The 24,174-nt window shown below is 52.6% G+C and overlaps 2 protein-coding genes and 1 pseudogene across 2 annotated transcripts; 1 reads left to right on the forward strand and 2 right to left on the reverse strand.

Annotated features, from left to right (window-relative positions):
* LOC135985544 (uncharacterized) lies at positions 1–5,219 on the reverse strand. The gene is made up of 12 exons (XM_065629022.1): positions 5,185–5,219; positions 4,988–5,136; positions 4,756–4,832; positions 4,140–4,242; positions 3,960–4,021; positions 3,441–3,543; positions 2,548–2,627; positions 2,356–2,418; positions 1,374–1,526; positions 1,055–1,224; positions 760–853; positions 1–60 (listed from the first exon to the last, which is right to left on the reverse strand). Exons 1-12 carry the CDS (start codon positions 5,217–5,219, stop codon positions 1–3), a joined length of 1,149 nt encoding a protein of 382 aa, XP_065485094.1.
* Positions 5,220–7,812: 2,593 nt separating this feature from the next.
* On the forward strand, positions 7,813–8,510 carry LOC135984448 (transmembrane protein 140-like; annotated as a pseudogene).
* A 1,324-nt stretch (positions 8,511–9,834) lies between these two features.
* LOC135984449 (cell cycle regulator of non-homologous end joining-like) lies at positions 9,835–10,852 on the reverse strand. Its single transcript, XM_065626767.1, has 3 exons — positions 10,728–10,852; positions 10,562–10,631; positions 9,835–10,331 (listed from the first exon to the last, which is right to left on the reverse strand). Exons 1-3 carry the CDS (start codon positions 10,847–10,849, stop codon positions 10,092–10,094), a joined length of 432 nt encoding a protein of 143 aa, XP_065482839.1. The 5' UTR covers positions 10,850–10,852; the 3' UTR covers positions 9,835–10,091.
* Between the last annotated feature and the right edge of the window lie 13,322 nt (positions 10,853–24,174).

The raw sequence follows: 24,174 nt of genomic DNA on the forward strand, positions 1-24,174 counted from the left end.
TTATTTCTTGTCCAGCTCTTTCTCCCCTCTCTCTTTTAGACTGCTCTGCTTGGCTGTGACCTACCGAGGGAGGCCCGAATGACTTCTGAGGCTAAGCCCGGGTTCTGGACTGGTTCTCCCTGACTCCCAGGCAAAGTGGAGAAACTTCTCACAGGTCCTGGGTTTATCTTGCCTGCTGCATGTGTTGTTTCAACTGCATCTCCAGCTGTTGGGAAAATGTCACCAACTTGTAGGTGGCAAACCAAAAGAAAGTCAAAGAGAGATCTCTAAAGTCACTCACTTCTGTGGAAATCCGCAAGGTGGGAGGCCATCGAGACTGCATTTGTCACCTGCTGACAGAGTATTAAAACGTATTATAATCTCGGGGTATGATATAAAATATCATCTATAAAATATCAGATATAAAATCTCGCTCGGGGCCCCTGGGACTGCATCCTGCTTGGAGAGGCCATTGAGCTCAGCAGCCCTGCTGGGACTCCTGGCTCATGGGTTTTAGCTATCAGGATAACTACATCTATGTTCCTCAATGTCACCATCATCTAATGCTACAACAGCAGCAGGAGCATCAAGAGAGTTCAGTTGAAAGCCAGAAAGCTGAGGGATGGGGCGGCAGGACTTTAAGGGCAGCCTGTAGTCAGTAGAACAGAGGAAACGGTCTCTCCCAGGCTCTCTGGGAAAACCTCTTCTTCAAATTTCCCCACCTGAAGATGGAACTAGGCTCTGGTAGCTCGTGAAAAGGGAAGGTTGTGACTAGCTTACTGAGGCAGAGGCATGCAGGTCTTTCTGAAGGGCTTCAATGGCCTTGACTTGTTGCCGGGCTGTGGCTTCCAGCCTGGTCATTCCAACTTGGAGCCTGAAAAAGAAGTACAGGTCTTATCACAGAAGTCCACAAGAGCACAAATCCCAAAGGAAGAGTGTGATAGAACCTCATCTAAAACAAAAGCATCTTTGAAAACCATGTAGTATTATCTTGCTGGCATGCAGGAAGAACAGTCCGGTTGTTTTCCCACAATTGCAGAAAGCAAAGCCTTGCCCCGCTGTGTGACTTCCTTACTGTTGCATGTGTTCTTCCAGCTCTGGGATAGCTGCAGTTCCAGAAGATGTGACCAGAAGGCTCTGCAGGTTCTTGGAAGCTGTTAGATCCCTCTCCTTATCCTTTATGGCATTCTCCAGGGACTCAGCATAACACTCGGTCCGGATAAGCCGTTCTTGCAATTCCTGCAGCTGTCAAACCAAAGCAAGAATCCCCAGTAGTCAGCTTAGGTTTGATAAAAAGGAGTGGACCCCCAACTAAGGGTCTGTTCCTCACTCTGGTTTGCAACAGGAAAGGCTTGGGCCCCTGCCAAGAGACAAGAGACAGGCTTTCTCCCTACCTGAGCTTTAGAACTGTCCAGTTCCTTCTGCAGCTGCAGTTTCTGTTCCTGCAGGTCCCTGCTGTAGCGCTTCTCGGCTTCAAGTGAAGCTTCTGCTGCGGAGTACTTTCTGAGAGCGCTGGCAAACTCCTGCTGCAGCCACCTGACCCATTCCTAAAGAAATGGTGTTCCATGCGCATGGAGAAGTCAGGAAGAAGATGACAACAGGACACATGCTTTTAGTCATGGGATCATATCATCAGATGGATCTTCAGCATGGCCAGCAGGTGGAGGGAGCTGATTCTCCCCTTCTGCTCTGCTCTTGTGAGCCCCACCTGGACTACTGCCTCCAGCTCTTGGGTCCCCAGCACAAGGAAGACATGGGCCTGTTAGAGTGGGTCCAGAGGAGGCCCACAGAAATGAGCAGAGGGTTGGAACAAGGGTGGTGGGACACTGGAGCAGGCTGCCCAGAGAAGTTGTGGATGCCCCATCTCTGGAATTGTTCAAAGTCAGGCTGGACAGGGTGTTGAGCCACCTGATCTTGCGGAAGATGTCCCTGCCCACAGCAGGGGGTTGGACTAAATGATCTTTAGAGGACCTGTCCAACCCAAACCATTCTATGCTTCTCTGACTCAGTGAATTCAAAGATGAGAGATTTTGGCCACCACCAGCAGGCATCTGCTGGCACCTTTCTCAGCTGTCGGCAGCTCATCATGATGCTTTCTCTTCCCTAATACACAGAAAAGGCTTCCGTATTTTCCTCCTCCTCGGAACAGAGGCTGAGAGTCTGTGCCACTAGCTTTTTTCTAACCGACTGTTTTCCCTCTTTATGCAGCACTTCTGCTTCACAACAGGAACAAAATGAGATCTGAAATAGACTTCAGGTCCTGATTCGAAAGCAGCCTCTCTGCAGCACTCCAAAAGGAACTCAGTAGCAAGAACAGGTCTCCTTATAACTGACAGGCTTGATTTACAGATATCTGCATCAGGCCCTAAGAGTCACCTGACTGTCGCCTTGACAATCGGTTTGTGTTGAAGCCTCCTTCTTGAGCGGAAGCTCTTCTCTCTCCGGTGCAGAAACCTGAGCGAGCAAGAACACAGACCGACAGACAGTGAGGAAAGGAATCTGCAGCAACACAGCAGCATGACACTGCATTTCAGCAGCTGGGCTTAAGAAGCGTAACAATTCCGTTACCTCAGGAAGACAAAGCAGCTCATCCAAAGAGAAGTCAAAATCTTCTTCTTCTTGTGCTGCTCCTCCTGCTTGCAACACCCCTACAAAGAGGTAAGAAGCGCCACACTGCTGTGAGTGCTTGTTTCACTCCGCTTTTCCCCACCCGCTTCACTCCAGAGAAGCTTACAAAGGGAACCATTTAGTCCGTCAGGAAATTACCATTGTGGCGCTCCCCTTTGACAGGCTGCACACATGCTCCTTGTTGGCTTGCAGGTGGAAGCATCACGGCATCTAACAGTTCTGTTAGACCTTCAGAATCCGTCTGTGTAAATATAAAGACACGAGTTAGAACTGGCACTTCCAAAGAAGGGCAACGAAGCTGGTGGAGGGTCTAGAGAACAAGTCCTCTGAGGAGCGGCTGAGGGAAGCATGGCTGTCAGTCAGAAGAGAAGGAGGCCGAGGGGACACCTTATCGCTCCCTACAACTGCCGGAATGGAGGTTGTGGCAAGGTTGGTGTCAGTCTCTTTTGTCAAGTATACAGAAGTGGGGCAAGAAGAAAGGCTTTTGTTGTTCCAGGAAAAGTTTAGATGGGATATTAGGAAAAGCTTCTTCACTGAAAGAGTTATTAAGCACTAGAACAGGCTGCCCAGGGAAGTGGTTGAGTCAGCCTTCAACCATACACTTGAACTTGATGATCTTAAGGCTCTATTCCAACCTAAGTGATGCTAGGATTCTACCTCAGAATCAAAAGAGGAGTCATCGTCGTCGTCTTGTGCTGCTCCTGCTGCTGGCAACACACCTACAAAGAGGTAAGAGGCGCCACGCTGCTGTGCTTATTTCACTCCGCTTTTCCCCATCCGCTTCACTCCAGAGAAGCTTACAAAGGGAACCATTTAGTCTGTCAGGAAATTACCATTGTGGCGCTCCTCTGCAACAGGCTGCGCACACGCTCCTTGTTGGCTTGCAGGTGGGAGCAGGACGGCATCCAACAGTTCTGTTGGACCTTCAGAATCCGTCTGTGTAAATATAAAGACACGAGTTAGAACTGGCACTTCCAAAGAAGGGCAACGAAGCTGGTGGAGGGTCTAGAGAACAAGTCCTCTGAGGAGCGGCTGAGGGAAGCATGGCTGTCAGTCAGAAGAGAAGGAGGCCGAGGGGACACCTTATCGCTCCCTACAACTGCCGGAATGGAGGTTGTGGCAAGGTTGGTGTCAGTCTCTTTTGTCAAGTATACAGAAATGGGGCAAGAAGAAAGGCTTTTGTTGTTCCAGGAAAAGTTTAGATGGGATATTAGGAAAAGCTTCTTCACTGAAAGAGTTATTAAGCACTAGAACAGGCTGCCCAGGGAAGTGGTTGAGTCAGCCTTCAACCATACACTTGAACTTGATGATCTTAAGGCTCTATTCCAACCTAAGTGATGCTAGGATTCTACCTCAGAATCAAAAGAGGAGTCATCGTCGTCGTCTTGTGCTGCTCCTGCTGCTGGCAACACCCCTACAAAGAGGTAAGAAGCGCCACACTGCTGTGAGTGCTTATTTCACTCCGCTTTTCCCCATCCGCTTCACTCCAGAGAAGCTTACAAAGGGAACCATTTAGTCTGTCAGGAAATTACCATTGTGGCGCTCCTCTGCGACAGGCTGCGCACACGCTCCTTGTCGGCTTGCAGGTGGAAGCAGGACGGCATCTGACAGTTCTGTTGGACCTTCAGAATCCGTCTGTGAAAATTAAAAGACACGTTAGAAGTGGCACAGACTCCTTCTGGACCCGTCTCTATCCAGAAAACTCCTGCTTCAGTCAACATGCATAATGTGGTACCAGGTGATGGAAAGACCGAAAAGGCCAAACACAACCAGCGTGTTAGACATCTGTGTTGGTCTCTTTTGCCAAATATGCAGTAATAGTACAAGAAGAAAGAGCCTTATGTTGTTCCAGAAAAGGTTTAGATGGGATATTAGAAAACTTTCTTCACTGCAAGGGTTATCAAGCACTGGAACTGTCTGCCCAGGGATGTGGTTGTGTCACCATTCCTGGTGGTATTTAGGGGACGTGTACATGTGGTGCTTAAAGACGTGGTTGAATTGTGGATTTGGCAGTGCCAGGTGTGCAGTTGGACTCGATGAACTTAAGGGTCTCTTTCAACCTGAGTGATGCTGGGGTTCCAAGCCTGAGTCAGAAGCAGCAGCAGAAAGTAGAGAGCCAAAAGGTAAGCATGCCCAGTCGGGCCCCACCTTCAGAGAAGGTACCTCAAAATCAGACAGGGAATCAAAATCTTCCTCTTGCTCTGCTCCAGCGTCTGGCAAGACACCTTCAAAGGAAATAAGAGGCACAATGCAGTTGTGAGTGCTTATTTTACTGTGCCTTCTGCCATCCCGCGGGCCCTGCATTGAACAAAGGGTTCTCATTCTCCTTCAGGCCACAGCGATTTGTCCTCATCACCTCCTCCACGGTGGGGGATCCTACCTGCTGCAATCCGCGCAGGTGCTCCCACGGGAGGGGCAGCAGTCGTCCCAGAGGAAGAGATCTCAGGTACTGCTGGACCTCCTGTGCCTCCTACAGAGCATTCTCCTGTCCTTTTACTTCTGGCATATTTCTCCAGTGTCTTAGTAAAACTGTATACGAAAAGGAAGGAAACGAAATTGGTGAACGTACCCCCCCACTTGCATACGCTCTCTACAGGAAGTGCAACAGCCATTCATGATTGGCTTCGGGACTGGTGCTGCAGGCAGGGCTTTGGGTTCTTTGATAACGGCTGGTTTTATAAGATACCAGTCCGGTCAGTGATATGTGGGAAAGGTTTATCCCACAGGGGTAAAAGGATGCTGGGACAGGAATTAGCAGGGCTCATTTGCAGGGCTTTAAACTAGATTTGCAGGGGGATGGGGTTGTAGCTGGGCTTGCATCAGTGGGGCAGCATGCTGGAATCCATAAAGACCGGGAGGCCCCTCAGGCCCCTAGGGTGAAATCGGCGTACTCGGCTCGCTCCCTGAAGTGCCTGTTCACCAATGCGCGCAGCATGGGGAATAAGCAGGAGGAGTTAGAAACCTGCGTTCGGTCAGGAGATTATGATCTGGTGGCATTAACAGAGACATGGTGGGACAGCTCACATGACTGGAATGTGGTCATGGATGGCTGTGTCCTTTTCAGGAAAGACAGGCCAGCCAAGCGTGGTGGTGGAGTTGCTCTTTATGTGAGAGAGCAACTACAATGTATAGAGTACTGTCCAGGTGCGGTTGAGGAGCAAGTTGAGAGTCTGTGGGTGAGAATTAAGGGGCAGGCTGGCAGGGGTGACACTGCTGTGGGTGTCTATTACAGGCCTCCAGATCAGAGTGAGGATGTTGATGAGGCCTTCTACGGGCAGCTGAGCGTGGCCTCACAGTCACAGGCTCTGGTTGTTATGGGGGATTTTAACTACCCTGATGTTTGCTGGAAGGACTACTCAGCCAGCCAGCCTCAGTCTAGGAGGTTCCTCCAGTGCATTGATGACAGCTTTCTGATGCAAATAGGGGAGGAGCCGACTAGGAGAGCTGCGCTGCTGGATCTCGTCCTCGCTAACAAGGAGGGTCTGGTTGAAGCAGTAAAGGTGGGGGGCTGCCTTGGTTGCAGTGACCATGAGATGGTGGAGTTCAGGATCTCCTGTGGTGGGAGCAGAATACCGAGCAGAATTGCAACCCTGGACTTCAGCAGGGCCGACTTTGGCCTTTTCAAACAATTGCTGGAGGAAATCCCGTGGGCAAGGCTGCTTGAAGGTCAAGGGGCCCAAGATAGTTGGTTAACTTTCAGGGACTGCTTCTACCAAGCTCAAGATCAGTGCATCCCGACGCGCAGGAAGTCAAGGAGGGGAGCCAGGAGACCTGCGTGGTTAAACAGGGAACTGCTGGGCAAACTCAAGTGGAAGAGGAGGCTTTACAAATCATGGAAAGAGGGGCTGGCCACTTGGGAAGAATATAAGGCTGTTGTCAGAGGATGTAGGGAGGCAACTAGGAAAGCTAAGGCCTCCTTAGAGTTAAACCTGGCGAGAGGGGTCAAGGACAACAGGAAGAGCTTCTTCAAATACATGGCAGATAAAACTAACACCAGAGGCAATGTAGGCCCACTGATGAACGGGGTGGGTGCCCTGGTGCCAGAAGATACAGAGAAGGCAGAATTACGGAATGCCTTCTTTGTCTCTGTCTACTCTGCTGGAGGCTGTCCTGAGGAGCCCCGTACCTCTGAGGCCCCAGAGGAAGGCAGGGCAACGGAGGAGTTTGTCTTAGTTGATGAGGACTGGGTTAGGGACCAGTTAAGCAATCTGGACATCCATAAATCCATGGGTCCAGATGGGATGCACCTGCGGGTGCTGAGGGAGCTGGCTGAAGTCATCGCTGGACCGCTCTCCATCATCTTTGCCGAGTCTTGGGAAACGGGAGAGGTGCCTGAGGACTGGAGGAAAGCAAATGTCACTCCGGTCTTCAAAAAGGGCAAGAAGGAGGACCTGGGCAACTATAGACCGGTCAGCCTCACCTCCATCCCTGGGAAAGTGATGGAACACCTTATCCTTGGTGCCATCTTAAGACATATCAAGGATAAGAGGGTCATCAGGGACAGTCAACATGGCTTCACCAAGGGGAAGTCGTGTTTGACCAACCTCATAGCCTTTTATGAAGACGTAACAAGGTGGATTGACGATGGCAGAGCAGTGGATGTGGTCTACCTTGACTTCAGCAAAGCATTTGACACCGTCTCCCACAGCATCCTCACGGCAAAACTGAGGAAGTGTGGACTGGATGATCGGGTAGTGAGGTGGACTGCAAACTGGCTGAAGGAGAGAAGCCAGAGAGTCGTGGTCAATGGGGCAGAGTCTGGTTGGAGGCCTGTATCTAGTGGAGTGCCTCAAGGGTCAGTTCTGGGACCAACACTATTCAATATATTCATCAATGACTTTGATGAGGGAATTGCGTGTACTATCAGCAAGTTTGCTGATGACACCAAGCTGGGAGGAGCGGCTGACACGCCAGAAGGCTGTGCTGCCATCCAGCGAGATCTGGACAGGCTAGAGAGTTGGGCGGGGAAAAATTTAATGAAATATAACAAGGGAAAATGTAGAGTCTTGCATCTGGGCAGGAACAACCCCAGGTTCCAGTACAGGTTGGGGAATGACCTATTAGAGAGCAGTGTAGGGGAAAGGGACCTAGGGGTCCTGGTGGACAGCAGGATGACCATGAGCCAGCACTGTGCCCTTGTGGCCAAGAAGGCCAATGGCATCCTGGGGTGTATTAGAAGGGGGGTGGTTAGTAGGTCGAGAGAGGTTCTCCTTCCCCTCTACTCTGCCCTGGTGTGGCCTTGGCCTTGATGTTTTATTCACTGCTGTGGGAAGCTGGGAACCTGGTTGACCTCCCTGACAAACACATCGGCTTTTACAACTTCTGCCTGTGGAACGAGACAGCTGGGAAGCTGCAGTGCCTGGAGTACAAGCATCTGCAGGTGATGGGCATCAGCCTACTAGGAATAGTTCTAGCCAGGATTTGTGTGTACACCTGTCTGGTCTTCAGCATTTTCTACCCTATTTTTGTTGCACATGTGAAGTGCACAGAGAAGAGAGAGGGCTGGAAGGTGATCCTCATCATACTCATCATCAAGACAACAATCCTGTTTGGAGGCCTGATTATGTTTCTTTTCCAAACCTCACAGTGGATTCACCCCTCTGATTTCACTGGAGGCTTCCTGGCACTGCTTGGGACTCAGGCTCTGCTACTGCTCCAGATTCTCACTGCTACCTCATCTGGACCAAGCACACGCATCCATGTCAAAGCCTTTTTACTGAGGAGGCCATGCCCACTGAGATTCGACAATGAAGACGACGCAACAGCTATTGATAACCTGATTTATAACAGTAATCCCACGACAGCTTTAGTCACCGGCAGGAATTTGATCCTTAGTCCAAAGACCCATGTTGAGCCATGCTCTGGCACACGGCTGTGTGCAGCTCTCTTGAGGCGAGCAGGCAGCAGACACTAAAACTCACAGCGCAGCGTGGAAACTTCACAGTAATAGCAGCGTGTAACACACACCGTGGCTTGGGGCACAACATCAGAGCAACAGCATTCCTGGCCTTGACCCGGAGGACAGTGGACAGATCAGAACCAGCACACAGTGGACACAGCCCTCTGGCCATATCTAGCCTAAGTATAAGCAGCCAGAGAAGCAAACAGGCTTCCTTTCTTTGAGTTGCCTGAAGAGACTCTGCTCCTTCTCCACGTCCTGGACTAACCAGGGATGCCTTCAAGGCAATTGTGACTTGAGGAGCTGTGGCTTCACACTGCTGTCACAGCAGTGGCAGCCTCAGATGTGTACTGGAGATACTTTCTTCAGCAGGACCACCTGTACTTCACCTGCAGGAATAATATCTGAGGTGACTCTGCTTTAGTTCATTAGGGTGAAGGGGCCCACATCCAACCCCAGCAGCAGCAGAGCACCTGGAGCGGCAGCCAAACAACTTGCTGAACATAGCCCTGAAGAGGAGGGTTTCCACAAGCCAGCAGAGGATTTGGGTGCAGAGCCCCAGGTTTGTCCCTACTGATACTACGAAGCCAAGCCCAGCACTCCAGCAGCCTTTGAGACTCTAGGAGAGACTGGATCTATCTGAGGGCAGCTTACCACAGAGCCAGCTCAGCTCAGCCCAAAACATACCCCATGCAAGGGTGTGCTCAGGGAGCAGGGCCAGGGCCGCTGCAGGCTGGGTTGCAGTGCCCCAGCTGGGCCATCACAGCCAGAACACTGGATGGAGGCTCTGCCACGGCAATGCACAGCACTGCTCCATGCCACATCTGTAACCTCGCACAAACCTCGCCGGCTTTCCCCCCCATCCCCTTCAGGCACATGAGGGTCCGTTTTCTCTCCTGCTGCAGTCTTTGGGGGGATGTGGCTGGTGATGCTGGTTGGCTGATTCTTCATTTCAATAAAGGCTCTCGCGCCTGCTTCAGTCTCATCTTTGTTTGTTCACCCCCTCTTCAGACTGGGAAGAGGATGCTAAGCCATCCTCATCCCTTCATAGACCCCCATGCACAATGCCATGGGGTTAGCCCCCTCAAGATGGTCCCTGCCAGTCTGCTCCCACCCATGTCTTCCTGAGCTATGGGAGGCCTGCCCAAGCCTGGAGGCACATTCAGTGTCAGGTCCAATGTGGACAGCCTGCCAGGCCTCACTGCAGCTGTCACAGGGGGACCACAAGGACAAGGGAGCCCAAAGGCTGGCCAGCAAAGACATTCCAGGCCCAGCAACTCCGTGCTCCCCTCCAGTCCCAATACTGACTCACCAAAGAGATACTCACAGAAACTCAAATGTCCTCTTTAATCTGTCCATGCTCCAAGATACCAAACAGAAAGGAACATAATCTAATCTGGAGCACAGCGCACACTGATAGAAGTGAGTGCCCCCTTCCTTCTTCCCCATGGCCTTCATAGGCCTCCTCCCAGCTTCACAGGCCATCAACACAGCAGATACCCAGCCCACTCCAGGCTGTCCTCCTGCAATGCTGTCAGAGGGGCCACCTCCCCTTTGCTCCTGGGAAACCACAGAGGAGGCAGCATTAGCTGAAAAAGATCTCCCTGACATATTTCAGAACATCATCTTCAGAGTCCTCCCAGTCTGTCCTCTCTGCATCAGCATCAGCACCAGTGTCAGGAGGGCATGGGAGAGCCGGACCGCGGTCACTGCCTGCCCCAATGCTGGCTGTGCTTCCAGGTGCCTTGTTTGGTGCTTGCTGAAGCTCCTGCTCGCCTTGGCTCCAGGACTGGGTTTCCTCCTCACCTTCCTCGCACTGCAGATTCTGCCCAAAGAGAAAACAACCAGACACAGCTGTGCGACTTCAACCCGGGAGCACTCTAAGGAGGGAGGGGGGCAGTGCGGAGGGGCAGCCCATCGCCAGTCCCCAGGTTCCCAGCGGAGGCAGGTCTTGTCCCGCAGTGCCCGGCCGGGGGATGAAGGCAGCTGTACCGGCCCTGGCAGCCCCCGTGAAGGGCCAGGGCCGCGTCCCCACCCCCGGGGGTCCGGGCTCACCTCGGCCAGGACCGCCAAGGCCACGTCCACCAGCTCCGCCTCGTTCATACAATACACCACCTCCGCCGCCCTGCGCACCGCACGGGGAGAGACGCTCAGCGGGGGGAGCGCCGAGCTTCGCCCGCCGCCGCCGCCGCCGCCGCTCCCCCCGCCCCAGCGGCTCTACCTGGGCCGTGCCACCGCCTGCCGCCGCCTCCGCACCGCCTTGGCGGGGGGCGCCGCCGCCCGCTCGTCCCCCGCCGCCCCCATCCAGGCCGGGAGCAGCCGCCGCCGCCCGCCCGCCGCCATCTCTGCCGAAAGTCTCAATCATTTATACAACATCCTATCAGTATATACACGCCCTCAGGGGAGTCCTGTAAGCCTGATTAATTACAATATTTGCATACAACTTATATAGCATGACTCTTACTACGTCTGCTCAGTGAGTAGGGGATCTTCTGCAGGCGGGAAGCCTCCGAGAAAAAGGTATGGCTTTCTATTAAAATAATATTATCATGAGTAAAATTTTCTTTTGGTTATGCACGTCCACAAAATTTGGCGATAATCACTAGGTAATAAATCAACTGCCCTGCACGCGACCACTTTTAGCACTGGTGAATGTTAATGGATCTCCGGGCTCTAAAACCAAAACAGCCTTGAGAAGATACCAAATGTCTCTTCAAACAGTAAATCAGACCTATTCTTCACATAACTGAGAATGAGATCTCTGCCCAGGAACAGTCCTGCAAACGTCCCATAAAGGCCAAGGACATAAGCAGTAGTAAGTTCCGTGGTGATGTGTAAGCAGATAAAATCTGGCTGCTTAGCAGTCCGCTCAACCCCTCTGCAACACCTGAGCACAGCACTTGCCCTGATGTTGGAGGTGTGCAGGGAGAGAGCACAAGGGAGGGTCTTTTCTCCACGCTGGAGACTCTGGCACATCACTGTCCCAGCCACCCTCCATGTTTCGCAGCAAAGACAATGACGAGAGCACAGCAATCAAGTGCAAGGGAATATTTTCTTTGCTTGCTATCCTGTCCACCCCACAGCTGCTGCCAGCTCTCTCCCACAGACGTGGGACTGCTGCCTCCACCTCAGCACTTGGGACAAAAGCGGATCGCTCCTTCACAGAGGAGAGAGGCCCGAGCTGCCATTAGCACGAGGCGAGGCAGCTACACAACCCAGATGAACCCTGCAGTGCTTGGAAAGTAGCACCTGTACCGTGAACATGCCTGCAGTGAGCACTTCAGTCTCCAGCAGTAGTGCAGTAAGCCCTGCATGTGTGTGTGTGTGCGTCTGTGCCTTGCTCTTTATCAGCTGGCTGTGAAGATGTGTAGGATGGCTCATGAATGGCCGTTGCTCTTCCGGTACACAGGACACGCAAGTGTGGAGGTATTGATACCAAAAAGTCGGCAAAAAAGACTCTTTAACACTGTTTTGAAAGTGTTAAAAAGCAGGCACTTCTATTACAGTACGCCGGACGCTCGGAGGATCGCTCCTCTAATCGAGCATGAGCGTGACTTGCACTTTTTGGTATTTATTCCATATACCTCTTGCATATTCATTTGTCTCTACTGCTTAGTTAATACATTAAACATAAATTATTTACATAACCCCACCCTTTCCCGGAAGTCCATCTGCGGTATTCGAGAGTCTTTGTCGGGGGTCTCTAGTGCTCCCCGGTGGTCTTCGCAGCTGGTGCTCCCCCCGCTGTCAGCTTCTTGACCTAATTTCTTCAGCAAGCATATTGTCATTTTGTGCTGCTACTCAGCAAAAGTCCTGTACCCCGCTCTTCATTTAGTGGAATATTCCGCTTTCCCAGCTTGCAAGGTTTCTGTTACATGATGCCTAGCCTTGGTACATCAGGCCTAGTCTTGTTACATTATGCCTACGGGTTTCTAAAAGATTTTTGTTCCTGTTATCAGTATCTTTACCAAAGGCATTTCCTTCCCTTCTATATGTAGCCTTCCTAAGCAGCTGCAGCAATATGCGGGCTGTGAAAGGACAGGAGAATATCCTGGGGGAGGCACACAAGGCCCAGCAGTACTTGACAGCTCTTGCTCTGGGACAACTGCTGTCCTTTCCGGATCCTTCACCAAATGAGCGTTTGGAGTCCTGGAAGGTGAGGACGAGTGTTGTGGCAGCATTGAAGAAAGGCTGTAGGAAATCACTGCAGATATAGGAGAGGGGCCAGTATAAAAGATGAAGCAGTAACATGGCTTGTGAGAGTTGACATGAGAGTCAAAGCAGTCCACTCCGTTTTATCAAACCTAAGCTGACTACTGGGGATTCTTGCTGTGGTTCGATGGCTGCAGGAATTGAAAGAATGGCATATCCGCACCAAGGGCTAAGCCGAGTCCCTGAAGAATGCCATGAAGAATAAGGAGAGAGACTTAACAGGTGCTTTCACCCGTGGCTGACACAAAGCAAATGACTGTGCGTTTCTGTCTCTACAGCGGCTGTCAACAAGCCCCTCTGTGTCCACTCCTACTGCATTTTACTGCACAGGGGGACACATCCTTCAACATTTTGCTCCTAAGGAGTAGGCAAATAGGGCTCCTGAACAGCACATATGCTGTAAACAGCACATTTTCAAAGACAGATCTTGGCCTCCCTTTCAATAACCCACCCACTCTTGCATGCAAAATGGAGCAGACTGCAAATCTACCTGGCCTTCAGTTTCTAAGGTCAGGCTTGCTTGGGGTTTTGGCTTCAGGCAGCACTGAACACCGTCAGAGCCAGCTGTTTCAGCACGACGCAATCTGGTGACGCAAGGCAGGGAAGGAGGGGGAAGCCAGGTGGCAACGGACCTCGAGATGCCCACAGAAGTCACTTGGCTGCTTGCAGCCTGCCGAGGCACAGCTACCCTAACGCACCGGCAAAAAGGAGCCAACCAGCAGGCCCAGCTGTGGTCCCCAGGCTGCTCTGCCAGCACTTCAGCCCATGGAGCAGGCCTGCAGCTCCCCAGCTCTTTCCTTGCTGTCCTGCTGGCCCTCTTCTCCCTGCTTGGTTTCTGGGCAGGGGTCACGTGCTTCACGTGCCCAGCACCGTGCACAGAGCAGCTGAGGCACATTCTCTTCTGAATCACAGGAGCTGAGCAGCATTGCAGAAGAGCTCACTGGAGGAAATCTGGCCACGCAAACACACGCCTCAAACCAGCACGATGTACATTCACAGGAGCCCCGAGGGGGTGTCACTGTGAGTGACAGTGAGAGCTGGGCGAGAGAACTCCCGAGGTCCCTGCCCACCCGAGAGAAGCGCTGGCCGCCTCCAGCTCCACTTTTGGGGACCTGCATCGCCGGACTCTGCGGCCACACGCTGAGGGATAACAAGGAGCTGCTGAGGGGAGGGTGCTACAGCCACTGCCGCAGCCTCCAGCCACCCACCCCACTGCGGGCCACCCTTATGGTGGAGCGGGTGGATGCTCCGCTCTGCCCTGCTCTGCCAGCCTGCTCCCTGTAGTGACACTTCCGTGCAGCTCAGCACGCCTTTGTCCACGGTTGACTTCTCAATTTCGCGATAGGTTTGGCTCTCCAGTTGGAACTTAATTACTGCTGGACTTCTCATTTATTATTAGTCGAATATGAACTTTTGAGTAAGCCTCATGCTAAGGTCTTTTGGGCTGTCTAGCAACAGTGGCACAGGGCGAAGCTTTGCTGCGCGCTCAGCGCTTCCTCGGCAGCCCCGTCTGTGGCCACCCCCGCCGTATTCTCCCCCAGAACCGCGCCCGACGCAGACGGACGCATCCTTCAACAGTCTGAACGCGGCAGCGAACTGGGCTCCAGAACCGCAGCTGTGCAAATGGCACATTGGCAAACGCATTTCCCGGCCGTCCGGCCCCGCGGGAGCCACAACGCCGGCCCCGCAGCCCGCTCGGCCCCGGCCGGCGTCACCCCGCCCGCGGTGACGCCCCCGTCCCGCCCGCTGTGACGCCCCGAGCTGCCGCTGTGAGGCCGCCCCCTGCAGGCGCCGGCGCTCAGTGCTGTCGCCGCCACAGCGGGACCGGCAGCGCGTGTGTGGCTCGGAGCGTCGGGAGCTGCGACCCGCTCGGGACTCGCCTCTTCTCGGCTCTTCTCGCCTTCTCAACGCCCTCGACCCTCGTTCTCTCGGAGCTCGGTTCTGGGCTGCTCTCGCCCTCTCCGTGCCCTCTAGCCTTGTTTGCCAGGGGCTCGGTTCTGGGCTGCTCTCGCCCTCTCCGTGCCCTCTAGCCTTGTTTGCCAGGGGCTGGGTTCTAGGCTGCTCTCGCCCCCTCCGTGCCCTCTTGCCTTGTTTGCCAGGGGCTCGGTTCTGGGCTCCTCTCGCCCTCTCCGCGCCCTCTTCCCTCGCTCTCCCGGGGCTCGGCAGAGTCCGCCGGGTGCCTCCTGCGACTGCTCAACCCGGAGCGGGCCGTGCCCTCGTCGCCGCGAAGCATGCAGTGCTTCATCGAACTGCTCAGGAGGGTGCCGGAGCAGCCACCGTCCAACAGCGCTTCCGCGCCCAGCACCGCCGGGGCCTTGGAGCTCCGGCAGAAGGGCCGGGGCGGGCTGCACAGCGCGGCCGCCAGCGGCGACCTGGTCCGGCTGCAAGGAATCTGGTGGCGGAAGAGATTCCGTATCAACTCGCGGGATGCCAACAAGCAGTAAGAAGCGGGCAGTGCCCATAGCGAAGATCCGCGTGCCCTGGCTGCAAGAGCCGGCGAAGCCCAGCACGATCACGAGCACCCTAGGGACAGGCCGGCTCCACAGCGCTGCCCTTACCGGAGGCCCGCCCGAGCTGGGACAGGAGCCAGCGGATGCGCCACTCTGCCCTGCTCTGCCAGCCTGCTCCCCGTAGCGACCCTTCTGGGGAGCTCCGCAGGCCTTCGTGCAAGCAGAGACGGCTCCTTTCCTCTTCCTTTCCAGGACACGGAGTCACAGAGCCACAGGGCACAGCTTCCCGTTGCTGCTAGAAATCCCATCTCCCCTGTCTCTGGGATACATCCGGCGCAGGACTCGCTGGGGGCAAAGCCAGGGGCTTACGCAGACTCCACAGTCTCCGCAGACCTACGTGGCCTCCAGAGGCTCCAGGCTGCCAAGACGCCGTATCCTTTGCTCTGCTGGGTGGCCGGGCAGGTCTGGCTGGAGGCAGGGACCAGTGCCTGGGCACAGGAGTCCGGTTGTGCACCTTCATTGCCACAGCTGAGAAGATGCCTCCTGGCTCGACAGAGGTGCTGAGGATGGTGCCTAGCCAGCCCCAGGCTTTGGGTGTGCAACCGCTGCCACCGGCTCTGGCACGGGAAAGCTTGCTTTTGGCTGCTTTTTTGGCAGTTGAGCCTTGTGGCCCTAGGTGGTAGGCAGCACAGCCTGAAACGATGTCTTCGGCTGTCTTGTCTGTGTTAACTGGATGTATTTAATTTCTAGGACGCCTCTGCATCTTGCTTGTGCGAACGGCCATGCAGATGTCGTTCGATTTCTGGCAGGAAAGAAGTGCAAGCTAAACCCTCGTGGCATGTTTAAGAAATCGCCACTGATGCTGGTACGTGGAATAAGTTACGCTGTTGTACGTGGGGCTTGTCAATGATGCACTGAGAGATTCCTGCCTCGCGTGATTCTTTACGTAGGCCTGTGTAGAAACAAGTATGTTGCAGTCAGGGGGGAAGGGGCATATGTTGCCTTATCTTTGAAGACGCTCGTACTTTCCCATGTTGGGAAGATGCAGGAGTTCTGACAGAGAGAAATGTACATGTGGGAAGCGACTCCTCCCTTGTGGCTTGTTTCCAGGCAGTACAGCACCAGCACAAAGACTGTGTGACCGCTCTGCTGGAGCACGGTGCCAACCCCGACCACAAAGGTGCTGGTGGCAACGCTGCCCTTCACATGGCTGCCGTCGTGCCCAGCGAATCGATGGTGGAGCTCTTACTCGAGCACAATGCCCATATTGATGCTAAGAATGACGTAAGCTTGGGCTTTGGGTAAGGCTTCTCTTCCCCAAACTCGCTTGACTTTCCTGTGTTCTTCTAAGGGAGACGATTTCTCCTTTCAGTTGGGATACACTCCGCTTGCCGTTGCGGTCATCGAGCGCCGTGAAGAGATGGTCGAGTTCCTCCTTCAAAACGGAGCTGACGTGAACGCTCGAGATATTCATCAAAGGTGAAAGTTTTGTCAAAAGCGTGCATGGGACTCCTGAGCATTGTTCAGATTGGATTGATGGGAGCTATAGGAATGAGCTTTGAAAAAGAACCAGGAGCTGCCCAGAAGGTGCTCCTTCTGTGACACTTGTGAAAGCAGACCCGCACTCGGCTGCTCTCTTACCTCAAGGGACGATCTCTGCACTGAGGACTGCAGGAAAGCGTTGGCTGTGGTGCCAACAAACGCACGCGTGCGCGTGCACACACATGCACACAGAAACAGACACACATACACAGACCTCCCGAGTCTGCTCTGGGGAGACGCTTGGCCTGGAGACCTCCTGAGGTCCCACCACCCTCAATTGTCCAACGCATCCATGTGTTTTGCTGTAATTTCACTCTGCCTGTAGGAGGGGAAATGAATTGTTTGAGGAGCAAAGAAGGACTCAAGTAATGGCAAGGCAATGTCTGCAGAAGCTGATGTATTTCCTATCGTTTCTTGGACACTAGGACCACTCTTAAGATTGCTGCTTACGCTGGGAATACGAATATAGTACGGGTGCTTCTTCAGCATGGTGCTGTTCTGTCTCATCGAGGCGAGGACGGCTTCACAGACATGGGTTATCTCGATCGGTTTACTTCTGAGTAAGTGTTTTACACCCTTGTTAGAGCAGCTGCATTGTCAGCATGTCCGTGCTGATGCACAGCCCTTTTTGCTTGAATGGGGTGTTGAGACCTTTGTTGAAGCTGGGCTCAGTGACATCTTCTGATGCATGTCATTCCATGTCAAGAGCGGATTTGGAAGCTGGGCAAAACTTCCCTCCACAGCTCTCTCTGAGAATTCACCTGTGTGCTGCCAAACTCCACTCGACTGACTAGCAACTACCTGCCTTTTGTTTCAGAGGGGGTCCAACCGATATGCCCTGATGAGTTAAAATCTTCAGCGGTTTTCCTCCTCTCGGGTGTAGTTTGGCTCCCCTGGCTGTTCCTTCTCTAAGGTGGCTACGTGCCCTTAACAGCTAGGCTGAAGGAAATAGCCCTCTCTCCTAGTGATGGTAAACTGTGCAGTAAAATCCCCTTTAGGAACAAAGCATGTTTGAGGATTGCTCTAGCAAAACAAGAGGTTGGCTCCTTCCCCGCAGGCTTCTGGCACAGTATCAGTCTTGTGCTAATGCACCGTTTTGCATAGCAGCCTTGGCCTGGAGCATGTTTTTATGATTTTCTTGCTTCTTGGGGGTTTCTTGTTTTGTTTTTAGTTCTGCTTACGAAGCCACCCTGAAAGTGGTCTCTCTCCAGAGCCCAAACTGCCCCTCTGCCAGGGTTGTTAGAAGATGACACCTGTGCAATGTAGTTAACCCCTGCAGTGCTTGGAATGCAACCGCAATCTTTGTTGGCCTCTTGACATCCCACTTAGGAGCTCTGCACACTCTTGGGGCCTCAGACTAAGGATGGGAATTTCTGAAACCCTTCAAAGTCCAGAAGGAGTTTCAGGAGATGTTACCCCAGCTTGACGTGAAGAGTGGCTGCAGCGTTAGTATTGTTTCCCGCTGAGGTAGAAGCCTTGTAGTTAGATGTCAGTCTCACTGGCCCCCAAAATGGAGAGAGGGGTTTATAACATGAGACTGTAGCCAGCAGGGGTGAATTACCCCATCGACATGAACAGGCACCTCTACTGCGAACATACCTGTAGTGAGTACTTCAGTCTGCAATAGGACCGCAGTCAGTTCTGTGTATGTATGTTTGTGTGTGTTGCCATTTACACCTGGCTCTGAATATGTGTACGATGGCTCCTGAATCACAGAATCACAGAATGTTAGGGATTGGAAGGGACCTCGAAAGATCATGTAGTCCAATCCCCCTGCCAGGGCAGGAACACCTAGGTGAGGTTACACAGGAAGGCGTCCAGGCGGGTTTTGAATGTCTCCAGAGAAGGAGAATCCACAACCCCCCTGGGCAGCCTGTTCCAGTGTTCCGTCACCCTCACCGAGAAGAAGCTTCTTCTCACATTTAAGTGGAACCTCTTGTGTTCCAGCTTGAACCCATTACCCCTTGTCTTACTGTTGGTTGACACCGAGAAGAGCCTGGCTCCATCCTCGTGACACCCACCCTTTATATATTTATAAACATTGATGAGGTCACCCCTCAGTCTCCTCTTCTCCAAGCTAAAGAGACCCAGCTCCCTCAGCCTTTCCTCATAAGGGAGATGCTCCACTCCCTTAATCATCTTTGTGGCCCTGTGCTGGACTCTCTCCAGCAGTTCCCTATCCTTCTTGAACTGAGGGGCCCAGAACTGGACACAATATTCCAGATGAGGTCTCACCAGGGCAGAGTAGAGGGGAAGGAGAACCTCTCTCGACCTACTAACCACCCCCCTTCTAATCCACCCCAGGATGCCATTGGCCTTCTTGGCCACAAGGGCACAGTGCTGGCTCATGGTCATCCTGCTGTCCACCAGGACCCCCAGGTCCCTTTCCCCTACACTGCTCTCTAATAGGTCATTCCCCAACCTGTACTGGAACCTGGGGTTGTTCCTGCCCAGATGCAAGACTCTACATTTTCCCTTGTTATATTTCATTAAATTTTTCCCCGCCCAACTCTCTAGCCTGTCCAGATCTCGCTGGATGGCAGCACAGCCTTCTGGCGTGTCAGCCGCTCCTCCCAGCTTGGTGTCATCAGCAAACTTGCTGATAGTACACTCAATTCCCTCATCCAAGTCATTGATGAATATATTGAATAGTATTGGTCCCAGAACTGACCCTTGAGGCACTCCACTAGATACAGGCCTCCAACCAGACTCTGCCCCATTGACCACGACTCTCTGGCTTCTCTCCTTCAGCCAGTTTGCAGTCCACCTCACTACCCGATCATCCAGTCCACACTTCCTCAGTTTTGCCGTGAGGATGCTGTGGGAGACGGTGTCAAATGCTTTGCTGAAGTCAAGGTAGACCACATCCACTGCTCTGCCATCGTCAATCCACCTTGTTACGTCTTCATAAAAGGCTATGAGGTTGGTCAAACACGACTTCCCCTTGGTGAAGCCATGCTGACTGTCCCTGATGACCCTCTTATCCTTGATATGTCTTAAGATGGCACCAAGGATAAGGTGTTCCATCACTTTCCCAGGGATGGAGGTGGAAAGTCGGCCCTGCTGAAGTCCAGGGTTGCAATTCTGCTCGGTATTCTGCTCCCACCACAGGAGATCCTGAACTCCACCATCTCATGGTCACTGCAACCAAGGCAGCCCCCCACCTTTACTGCTTCAACCAGAACCTCCTTGTTAGCGAGGACGAGATCCAGCAGCGCACCTCTCCTAGTCGGCTCCTCCACTATTTGCATCAGAAAGCTGTCATCAATGCACTGGAGGAACCTCCTAGACTGAGGCTGGCTGGCTGAGTAGTCCTTCCAGCAAACATCAGGGTAGTTAAAATCCCCCATAACAACCAGAGCCTGTGACTGTGAGGCCACGCTCAGCTGCCCGTAGAAGGCCTCATCAACATCCTCACTCTGATCTGGTGGCCTGTAATAGACTCCCACAGCAGTGTCACCCCTGCCAGCCTGCCCCTTAATTCTCACCCACAGACTCTCAACTCGCTCCTCAACCGCACCTGGACAGTACTCTATACATTGTAGTTGCTCTCTCACATAAAGAGCAACTCCAGCACCACGCTTGGCTGGCCTGTCTTTCCTGAAAAGGACACAGCCATCCATGACCACATTCCAGTCATGCGAGCTGTCCCACCATGTCTCTGTTAATGCCACCAGATCATAAACTCCTGACCGAACGCAGGTTTCTAACTCCTCCTGCTTATTCCCCATGCTGCGCGCATTGGTGAACAGGCACTTCAGGGAGCGAGCCGAGTACGCCGATTTCACCCTAGGGGCCTGAGGGGCCTCCCGGTCTTTATGGATTCCAGCATGCTGGATGTCAAAATGCCATATTCAATTTGTAAGGAATAGCCACTTTGCTTAAAAACAAGGAATGTCCCCTCTACTTTCATTCCAGTCAATTTAACTATTCACTTTTGTCATCTCTTTTTCTTCTTCTAGTTTATTCAGTGGAATATTCACAAAAGTGGCTTGAAGGTGTCTGAATACAATCTTCCCAGTGAAGCTACAGGTCCTTTTGTTCTGTCTGGATACAGTGGCTACAAGCAAGTCCAGTTCCCACGAGGAAGGCTTTTTGCTTTTGACTCTGAGGGCAACTATATGTTGACGTGTTCTTCTACTGGAGGAGTCATTTTTAAGGTAAATCTGAGAAGTGATGGGAAGTACTCTTACGCATCCATACAAGCTCTTGTTACAAGGCTGCAACATCAGCCAGTGGAAGTTCTCAAACAGCACCTACCATTCCCTGCCCTGTGAAAACTGATGCTTAGTTTCATACAGTGTGCATTTTAGCCGTGTGTGGTATTAAGCAAGTGTTTGAACCTTCTATAAGTATTTGGCCCTGTGTTTGTAGCTAGAGTATGTGTGTTCTTTGTTCTTAAAGCTTAGCTGCAGCAGTTTTCCGTAGTGCCCGAGTCCCTAGGACAAAGTTGGTGGTTTTGTGTTTTTTTACTTAATACCTTGATGCATGCCAGTTCAATGCAAAATGTGTGATAGTTGACTGATGCCTATCTTTAATCTGCCTTGTGTACTTGCTGATGTTATGTTAGTCCCAGACAGATTCTCTCCTCTTACTGTGTACTGAAAGGAAATGAAGGATAAGGCTGAATGGTTCCAAGTACCCAAAGTTCTGTGCCACAGTAGCAAGTGGTTACTGACCACATGCCTTTTGCCTGCCTCCTCTTGAGTCGATGCCCATCAGTATAAGTCATTGCAAGGCAGAGGAGATGGAATTTTTACTGTGCATCTGGGACGTTCAGAGCACCCGCACTAACATGAGCTATAGTTTAGGCTTAAATGCTCCTCATCAGTGTGTGCTCTCAGCCTGTCTCATTTAATTACTGCAGCTCGGCTGGTGTCAGAAGCTGAGCTTGCTTGAGAGCATGCACTTCTATCGTGAGACTAGAACTTTGTTTCTTCTCGTGAGCTACATGCATCTCAACATCTCTCTGATTTTTCTGCTTAATTGTGTATGCTGATAGGGAAATGAAGTCTGTAGCAGGCTTTGGCTTCGCCTGTGGATGCACTGTCCCCACCACAGAAACGTATCTCCTTAAAATCTTATGCTTTCCTTTTAGTTAAATGGTGAGGACAAGGTTCTGGAGAGCTGCCTTTCCCTAGGAGGACACCGAGCTCCTGTTGTCACAGTGGATTGGAGCACAGCTACGGACTGTGGGACCTGCCTCACTGCCTCAATGGACGGGAAGATTAAATTAACAACCTTACTGGCTCAAAAGTCTTAACCTGGACAGTGGTGAAGGGAAAGAGCAAGAGACTTGATGAACGGTGTTAACTCCACAGGAACAAACTGCATGGGAGAGAAGGCAAACCGTAGTCCTTCTTCACAATGTATATTTGCCTCTTGACAAAAGTTAAATATATTTGCCAAACTGTGCAATAGAATGCCGTTATGGGACCAGATCAGTGGGAGCACTGAAAAATAAATCTCCACTGACCCATTGTGGCAGCTGGACTCCCTCCATTAGGGAGTCTTGATGATCACGTGGCTAGAATGCTACTGAGATGATGTATTAGGGATTCTACAGCAGAAAGTGAGGCTGGAGGAGGCATGCACAGTGCATGGTGATGAGATGGCTCAAACCGGAAAGGCTGTTGTGAAACTAGAGTATTTTTTCAGTATAACACTTGTTGTTGTGCTGCTTTTTGTTTTATTTCCACAAAAAGAAAATACTCCCTTGCACTTGATTCCTGTGTTCTTCTTAGCTGTTGCTGCAAAACATGGAGGGTGGCTGGGGCAGTGCTGTACCCAGAGAGTCTCCTGTGTGGAGAAAAGACCCATGTGCACCCTTTCACTGGGTGCTTCCAGCACTGACACTCACACGCTGCGGGGAACCAGTGCAAGACATGCAGGAACAAAAAGAATTGCATTCGGCCAGATGTGTTGCATTCCCTGATGCTACCTGCTGCCAACTAGAGAAGAGATGCTGAGTCAGGCTTGTTGCAATGCCGGTGTTGGAGTTCAGAAGCTACATACCGCCTAGCAGTGAGCAGGTGGTGGACAGGAGGAGGGAGGGCCAGAACCGTTCTGGTCCTCTCTCATGCTCTCTGTCACTGGAGCTGTCTCTCTCCCTGCACACCCCCAACATCAGGGCAAGTGCTGTGCTCAGGTGTTGCAGAGGGGGTTGAGTGGACTGCTAAGCAGCCAGATTTCATCTTACACAGCACCACGGAACTTACTGCTGCTTATGTCCTTGGCCTTTATGGGGAGTTTACAGGACTGTTCCTGGGTGGAGGTCTCTTTCTGAGGTATGTGCAGAATGGGTCCAATTTACAGTTTGAAGGTAGGTTTGGTGTCTTCTCAAAGCTGTTTTGGTTTTAGAGCCCAGAGATCCCTTAACATTCACCAATGTGAAGGGCGGTTGCCTGGAGGGGCAAGTCTGCTTTTGCCAAGTGTGCTTCGGCGACTTTGTGAAGGGTGGCTTCTCCAAGTTGTAATTGCTAGCTGGCTATCTCCTTGCACTTGAAGTGATGAGGACTGGGCCAGGTGAACCTCCAGAGCTGGCTGCTTCCACTGCTGCCCAGCCAGACCTGGAGCACGATGGTTCTTCTGCACTTGCAGGTCTCAAAGCAGGGGTTAGAAATCAAGATTCCCTTGGCTAACTCTATGGCCGTTCTTCACTGGTGGCATCAGACCTCGCAACGTGACTTGGTGTCTGAGGAGGCTGTTGCCACCTTTGTGCCTGGAGATGCTGGCTACAGTCTGCGGTTGTTTTGTCTGTTGCACATAGCCCGAGGAAGACTACAGTTAGAGCAAAGCTGACGTCAGAATCGGGCAAAAGGCTGGTTTAGTCAGGCAGGAGGCGGAGCTGAAGGAAAGCGGGCCTGCAGCATGAAGTTTCCAGACCACAGGAGACATTTGTGCCTTGAAAGCCCAGCATCATCGAGGGTGGAAGGAGCCTCGTCTCGTCCAACTCGTCAGTCCCTGCCCTGCTCAAAGCAGGGTCAGCCAGGGCAGGTGATACAGGGCCACGTCCAGTTTGGAGCATCGCCAAGTGTGGAGACTCCACAATCTCTGTGGCACAAAGAGGCCACCAGCAGGCTGACCTGGGGCCTCAAGCCCCAGGCCAGGTGTCTGGGGCCTCCAGCCCATGGGCCCAGGAGCCCCACTGAGGCGCAGGCAGAGGCTGCCAGGCCCTGTCTCAGCTCCGTCAGCCCGTCCCTGTCTCGGCTCTGTCAGGGTTTCCCTGTCTCAGCTCTGCCAGGCCGCCACCTCACCGGGCACTTGTTTGTCCCTCTGGGCTCTTGGCTGCCGCGTCTGCCTGCCCCGGGATGCCCTGCTCCCCCTGCGCACATAGGCCAAGGCTGGGCCCTGCCTGGCTGGCGACGGGACCCCCTTTGGCTCCCCGTCCCCGAGGGAGCAGCGTGCCCGTGCTGCTCCCTGACACCGCTCTCTCACTGCCCCCACAAGAGAAAATGATTATTC

This window comes from Caloenas nicobarica, chromosome 1 (genome assembly GCF_036013445.1).
Source record: "Caloenas nicobarica isolate bCalNic1 chromosome 1, bCalNic1.hap1, whole genome shotgun sequence".
NCBI classification, from domain to species: Eukaryota; Metazoa; Chordata; class Aves; order Columbiformes; family Columbidae; genus Caloenas; species Caloenas nicobarica.